Source organism: Echeneis naucrates, chromosome 24 (genome assembly GCF_900963305.1).
Source record: "Echeneis naucrates chromosome 24, fEcheNa1.1, whole genome shotgun sequence".
Taxonomy (NCBI): Eukaryota; Metazoa; Chordata; class Actinopteri; order Carangiformes; family Echeneidae; genus Echeneis; species Echeneis naucrates.
This window is the reverse complement of record NC_042534.1, coordinates 3113932-3121479: the sequence shown is the minus strand read 5'-3', so window position 1 is coordinate 3121479 and position 7548 is coordinate 3113932. Positions and strand designations below refer to the sequence as shown.

Sequence of the window (7548 nt, the reverse complement as noted above, 5' to 3'; positions counted from 1 at the left end):
GTAACACTAATTGCTGTGATTTTTTTTTTTAATTAGATTTTAATGGCACTAAACTCCCATTTTAAAAAAACATTAAATACGTCACAATAAAAAACAAACAAACATTAGGCTCTCACGAACGTTGTGAAACAAGCAGCTATTAAAATTAGAGGTGAGTAAAACTGTTCAGGTTAATCCGCCGAGCGGGCCGCAGGCCGCCGCCATTACGGCTCTCCGTTCGGGGGCGCCAGTTTCACAGCACGAGACGGCGGAAGCCTGCAACTGTATCGCGCCTGCGCACTACCGACGGCTTAGTTTTGTTTGTGTGCATGTGTGTGTGTGTCAGTCTCGCGGCAACGGTCGGGCTGACAGCAACGGAGAGACGCTCATCACCGGAGACAACGGGACCGGCCGAGGAGCCCCTCCGGTGAGCACAACCCGCCCGACTTCACTCAAAACCGGCCTCTCCCGTTCTTACACCGCCGTTAACGTCCGTTCTGAAGCTTTAGCCGTGGAGACGAGGAGCCGAACGATGTCCCGGTTCCGCCGGTAACGTGCGTGTGTATTACCGAGGAGGCCTCCAGAGGGGGGTAACGTTAGCTCCAAACAACAACAACAAAAGTCTGCTTTTCAGCCGCGCTTGTTTGTTTCATTCTCCACTTCGCTGTTGGTTAAATTAAATAAAATGGCGGATCCCCGCCGCAGATTTTAACGGACGTGAGGCCACTTCAGGCCGACGGGACAGCCGGGGCGGTTAGCCGGGAGCTAGCAGCGTTGGCCGCCCGGGTCTGTCGCACCGTTAAACGGCCGCAGCGTCAGCTGTCACAACACGGGCAAAGTTGGATCACAAAGACTTTATCCGAGTCACAGTGCACAACGAACCGACACACTTCACGGAAGCCGTCCCTGATGTGAGCTGGACTTCAGAGGTTGTTTTTTTTTTTGTACCTTTTTACTTTATTCTTTCCTTAAAAACACACAAATAGACCGACACAACTGTCAACACACTACAGTGGAGAGTTAGCATGATCCAGGTCAGATTTACAATCAAGGCTTGAGTCTTACATGTGGTTGGATGTTGGATAGTTGAATACACCAAAGTAATCAGCTGTGATAGTTTAAATCATATTATACTTCCCATCATATGTGAATATAATGCATGCCGATGGAAAAATAAAGCTTTTCTGGTGTACATTACTATAATTAAACAACATGAACTGTGTGGGGTTGTAGATGTTTTGGAAATGTTCTGGAAATAAGAATAAAAATAGATAGAAAGGCTGGCAGCAAGGAAAGTCCAGGTTTTCAGTTACACTCTTACATTCAGCTCTAAACATGCATCTTATTATAGGTGCTGACGCCATGGGGGAGGTCGGGCGAAAAGATCAATGTCATGTAGTGTTTTAAAGTCAAATATGAATTGCCCATCGTCATAGTTGGAGTGATTTAAAGAAAGCCAAGCAGATGTTGTTTGTCTGTTTCGAATTGTTCTCAAACTTTTTCTTTCACTCTACTAACCAGCAGTTGTCAAGACTTTTAGACATGATAGTTTTAGGTACATTGTGGACCATTTATCTCTAAGATATCTGGACAGGCCACGCTGATCAGAAAGTCTGTGTGCAGTTCGCTTCATATTTGGACAGAGTATTAGATAATCAAGAGGCACTTTGCCATTTCCAATCAACAAGTTTGTCAAAACAGGTTTGTGTAATATTTTAGACTGTGTGTTCACAGGGAAAGTCTGGTACAGATTAATCAGGGATAACCAAATTAGCAGAATTTGCCTGGTGGACAGTGTTGCCTCTGTGAAGCCCCGCAGCCAGGAAGTGATTGTTCAGCAGAACATCCTGTATGGTGTTTATGTTGGAGGCAGGCAGTTCACAGGAAATGCCTTGATATTGTTGAATTTTTCCTTATCTGGAGCTGTCAGTGTGATGAATCGCTGTCGTATTGGTTTGCATGTCTTTTGGTTACATCTTCCTGTGATCTTAGCTGCCTGCGTGAACTGTGATGGGATACAGCAGTTAGTCCTTGGCTAAAAGGATTAACTGTGCCAGAGATTAGTGGCCGAGTGAGTGAACTAGTGACTGGTTAGCTAGTTTATCTATGGAGTGTCTGCACCTGTTACCTTTGGAGAAAAGTCAGCTTTCAGGTTTTTCAATATGATTTCTAATTATGTTTACTGTGCACTCTGAACGTTAACAGGACTGATATCTGATCTCTGTTTCCAGGTATTTCTATAAAGTGGTCCGGCACAACCTGATTGAAAAAGTTCACACCGAACACACATAGGGCAGGTGAGTTTGGTGTGTGAATGTTTAGTTGAATGGTTTTTACTTTTTATCTTCTGCCTATTAAAGTAGCAAATTGGGTAAATCTTACAGTGGATGTATTCAGCCCAATCTATTTCATAGCAGTCTACATTACTGTAGCATTAACATCAGAAAGGCAGTAACAACTGGAAACTGCAAGTATTCAGAAATAAATCATTGAGCTGTGTGCGTCTCTGTGAAGCAGGAGGATGGCGGTGAATGTCTACTCCACCTCTATGACCATAGAGAACCTGAGTCGTCATGACATGTTAGCCTGGGTGAACGACTCTCTACAGCTCACCTACACAAAGATCGAGCAGCTCTGCTCAGGTAAACACTTGAATGTTCTGCCTACAAGTAAATAAAACAATTAAATGTTACTATTATGCTCTAAAAGTAAATATGTTTTTCTGTAGGTTCAGCATACTGCCAGTTCATGGATATGTTGTTTCCAGGGTGCATATTACTGAAGAAGGTTAAGTTCAATGCTAAATTGGAACATGAATACATCCATAATTTCAAGGTCTTACAGGCTGGGTTCAAAAGAATGAATGTGGACAAGGTGAGAACCTGCACTCAAAATTAGGTCACATTAATTGAGCTCATGGCATAAAGAGTTGTTGAGTCAGTGAAATTCAAGCACATACATGATATCTGACTCCTTCTCATACCAATCATAGTGCCATTTGATAATATTTTATAGCTCACTTAAGATCATTGGTCAAAGTCAGCCAGGAAGCATTTTTATTGTTTTCTCTCAGGAGTTGTATGTTGTTGTCCGTCCTTTTTAAAAAAACATAACATAAACTTCACGGTTCTGTGAAATCACCAAAACGCACCTTCCTTACTTTCTTTCTTTATTTATTTCTCTGTGTCTTTCTTTATATTTCAGATCATCCCAGTTGAAAGATTGGTGAAAGGAAAGTTCCAGGACAACTTTGAGTTCCTTCAGTGGTTTAAGAAGTTTTTCGATGCCAACTATGATGGTAAAGAGTACGACCCCCTCCTGTCACGACAGGGCCAGGAGGGAACACCACCTCCACCCAACCCAGGTACAGTGCATGTACAGTATGCATGTGTGTGAGCTGTAGGTGGACTCGTAGGCTTCATTTCATTGCTCTCACCTCTTCATGCAAACACATCCCCACCTCTAACTCAGGTGAACCCATTCATCACAAACCTAAAAGACCCTCTCGCTCAGGTAACATCCCCTCCACCGGGTGTGTGTGTGTGCATGTTCATCTTTGCAATGTTTTATTAACATTCATACTTGTGATTTTTTTCTGATTAGTCAACTCCGTAGCATGCAGATACAAAGTTTTGAAGAGGCATATCACACAGTACATTTTAAATTTAAGTTACAGACAGTCTGTGGCTTCTGTCACGGGACATTTGGCATGAAACAGATTGATGCTACCTCAAGTTGGGAAAGATGGGAAAAAAGGACAAAAACAAGTCTCTTTATATGTTCATTATTGTCATTGTTTTGGTTGCAAACCAAAAAATCAGACATTAATGTGAAGTATTTGTGTTCTGTATTAAATGAGCTAAAACTTACCAAAGCAATGGTATTCTTGTTTGAGGTAATACAATTAAAGCACACTGCAAAGACATCCTAAAATGGTGGCTGTGTGTGTGTGTGTGTGTGTTTTGACTCGTCTTTGTTAGAAATAATGTAGCGATGAAGCTCTTTTCATCAGCAGAAGTCCGAGAAGACGCTGACAAATTTAGGACATTTTAGGGAATCATCAACTCCTGAAGGAGCAAGTTGACTGGTTCTCTCTGATAAAGTAACCTCCCCTCTAAAGTGCCTAAAAATAATGTATATTATAAATTCAGCGCTGTAGAAATGAAATTGAATAGAAATTAAACTGCTACAGGTCCATTGTGACAGTCTGCACTAAACCTGCTCAGCCACACTCATACTGTACACAGATCTCACAGAGGTCATATACAAACACACATGAATGGATGTAAAGCATAAATGCATGCTTTGGATTATATTTGCACACATTTTTCCAGTAAAATATGAGCCATTACACAGTTGGATGGACAACTGAGAATCACCCTGCTGACTCATCCACTGTAGACACAGGTCTGTATCAGGAAGAAAACAAGTGTCAGTAAATTACTAAGTGCAAGTCATTCTGTCTTCTAGGCCCCATGAGAACATCTCCCACAGCACCAAAGACTGTCCCCACCCCGCAGAGGCAGATCAACTTGGCAGTAGGACGCAGGCATGCTCCTGTGACCCGTAATGGAGGAGACGCCGAGCTCATAGAGCTTAACCAGCAGGTACCGCTGCCGTGATCTGTGTTTGAATGCTTGTCTGAAGTGCACCATGGCACTGGATTCATAGTGAGTCCTTTTCAGCAATATCAGTGTCATGTTGAGGATGCCAGATGGTTGTAGGGTGAACAAATATCGCTGTGTCATGGCAAAAATAATCACTGGTTGTGATTATTATTGAAGTCTGGTGTACTCTTTAAAGCTTGTTTATAAAATAGGAATGAAATTGTATGCTGGCATTTTTTAAATATATTATTTCCTTGTTTTGAATATTGCTCTTAGCAGTCACACTGTCTTTTCAAACCTGCCCGCTGCCTAACCTCTCCTTGCTTTTCTTTGTGCACAGCTGCTTGATCTGAAGCTGACTGTAGACGGACTGGAGAAAGAGAGAGACTTCTACTTTGGAAAGCTGAGAGACATCGAGCTCATCTGCCAAGAAAACGAAAATGACAGCAACCCTGTACTCAGCAAAATCATAGACATACTATACGCTACAGAGGTAAATGAAGCAGATGCACAGAGCCAAGTCATTTTACAGTTTTATACCGGATCACATATATGTGTGTACATAGGCTTTAGTTGCCTTTCAGTTGGCCCAGTAAGACAAGTCACTTTAAAGATGATGTTAGTGCATTGCAATAGGCCTGCACTCAGTACCAGCTTGGTGAAGCTCATGAATACTACATTTACACGTTACTGACTGTTTCAGAAGGGTACACAGCACAGGAAGAAGTCAAGCGCTGCTGTGAGAGCAGACGGTTCTTCCTCACAGTCATAATGTGTCTGAATTTTGCATAGAGTCAGATGTTCATCAGAGTATCTTTCACTAAATATGATCATGATCTGTACACCGAACTTTATTCATTCATTTACAGGAAGGATTTGCGCCACCAGAGGATGACGAGATAGAGGAAGGAGCACAGGGAGAACAGGAGGAGTTCTGAACACTTCCTCTTGACTTCATCATTATCATTTTTGTCCCCTCTCACACTCTAACATACCTGATCATTATTTTCAACTATCCTCCTCTTTTTTCCCCTTTTACTTTACATTTTACATCCTCATTCTCCTATTTTGTCCAGTTGTCCATACTTGTACAGCCTAGCTTCCCAAACTCCTACTAGCAAAGGCCACTTAACCCAGTCATGTTTGGACTAGGTCCCATCAGCCTGGCTTGGCTAATTCAACGTATTGTAACATGGTTCCAGAGGGAGCAGCTGCACAACAGGGCTAGTTTAGCCTTGATAGTCTGTCCAAGGCTTAAGGTTAATAGCAGTGAGATTACAACGATCGAGAAGTGACAGCCTGGAGCCAATAGTGCTACCAGTCTGTCTGTCCGAGACGCAGGTCACTTTCTGTTACCACGCACTGTGATTGGTGACCACACAAAGAGACCCACACATGCATCAGGGTAGAGTTTATATATGAAACCACACAATGTGATCAGTTTGGAATATTTTTGATTGAAATCACAGGGTGATATTATAAAGAGTGAAATGCCTCTTAGGACAGAGGCCTGCACATGCATATATTTGATATATGCATAAGATGACACGTGAACGTACATTTATCCTGCAGACATATCACAGACTTTGAACTGCTCACATGTCCATGCATAAAAAAAAAAAATCTTCATTCCAAAGCAAAAAATTTATGTTGTCCCACCAGAGAGGGTTTGCTCCTGAAACTGTTCTGACAGCTTATTTATGAGCTAGCATGATGTATTTATGTTTTTATTTATTTATCTTTTTTTAATCTGCTCTATACAGTTTCTGGAAAAAAATGTGGTTTTGGATTTGGGGAAATTGAAGGTCTTGCACTAAATGTAGCAAAACAAACTGACCAGAAATGATCCAAAATGCCAACATGCAGTGACTGGCTGCTGCCAGGAAGATACAGGAAGATGCAATTTTATATTTTGTAGATTTGTTTTAAAGAGATTTGTTTTTTATTTGCATTGAATTCCTCAATGACCAAGTCAGACGTGTCAATGTAAAAGTTATTTATCAGACAAATGTCAGGCTTTGAATTCTATGAATGAACAAATGTATAAAGAAGGTAAAGACTACAGACAGACACTACTAAATACTAATGTTTGACTGTGTTGATTGAGTTAAACATTTTAGCTGCTATAATTACTTTTCTGTTGCCGTATTTAATTGAGTTTTGTTGCATACCACAGTGGCTGCCAGGGAGCTGTGGGTGGGGTTTATTGTGAGTGACAGCCAGGCTGAGTGTGATTGACATTAGTTGGACCAGTCTGAGAGAACAAAACATCCAACCCTCTCTCACCGTTTGTTGCCGTCGGCAGCCATGTGATAAATGTGCATCATTTGGAGTTACCTGGAATGAAATAAAGTCCTGAGGATCAAAAAAGCAACTAAAATATTGTTGTATATTTCACATTTATGAGGAGTATTATCTTGTCTCTATCCCCCATGCAAATCAAGAGTTATTCTCTGTCTTCACATCAGACACAGTGTAACCGAAAGAATAGACAGTAATTCTTGGCAAGAAATTATTTGTATTAGTCAAAATATTTTTGTCCCAAGTCCAACATGCAAAAACAGACAGAAACATGTATCACTAAGGAGACAAAAGCACAGAAAAGATCAACATATTGACTCGGTGGGACATCCAATGTGCTCAGTGGTTAATCTTCCACTCAGTGAATGGAGGAGGTCTTGAGAGGGATCCAGGAGGTTTCTGCCAAACACTAAGTGACTCATTTAAGCAAAATTAAGTGGTTCTATTGAGAGGCGCTGCAGTTAACAGCCACCGTCTGTTCCCAGATAAAAAGCCAGCAGAACCTGCAGCCGGTCCCAGGTTTAATTGAATCTGGCACTGACAAGAGATATACAGAAATCAGGATTCTTATTTTTGCATTAAAATTTCCCAATCCAAGTTTGCTAAAAGCATGATTTGTTTCGTTAGGTTTTCTTCCTTTTGCTTTGTGTTTTCCTCACAT

The 7548-nt window shown here is 41.4% G+C and overlaps 1 protein-coding gene across 1 annotated transcript; it reads left to right on the top strand.

Annotated features, from left to right (window-relative positions):
- The first annotated feature begins 339 nt into the window (after window positions 1-339).
- LOC115037579 (microtubule-associated protein RP/EB family member 3-like) lies at window positions 340-6952 on the top strand. The gene is made up of 8 exons (XM_029496216.1): window positions 340-908; window positions 2211-2276; window positions 2494-2621; window positions 2708-2853; window positions 3184-3343; window positions 4450-4586; window positions 4927-5079; window positions 5456-6952. The coding sequence occupies exons 3-8, from the start codon at window positions 2501-2503 to the stop codon at window positions 5522-5524; spliced, it is 786 nt and encodes a 261-aa protein (XP_029352076.1). The 5' UTR covers window positions 340-908; window positions 2211-2276; window positions 2494-2500; the 3' UTR covers window positions 5525-6952.
- The last annotated feature ends 596 nt before the right edge of the window (window positions 6953-7548 follow it).

Coding starts and splice junctions, on each gene's coding strand:
- LOC115037579 (XM_029496216.1), top strand. CDS start 2,501: ATGGCGGTGAATGTCTACTCCACCTCTATGACCATAGAGAACCTGAGT. Junction 2,854..3,183: donor AAAGAATGAATGTGGACAAG/GTGAGAACCTGC, acceptor TTTATATTTCAG/ATCATCCCAGTTGAAAGATT. Junction 4,587..4,926: donor TCATAGAGCTTAACCAGCAG/GTACCGCTGCCG, acceptor CTTTGTGCACAG/CTGCTTGATCTGAAGCTGAC.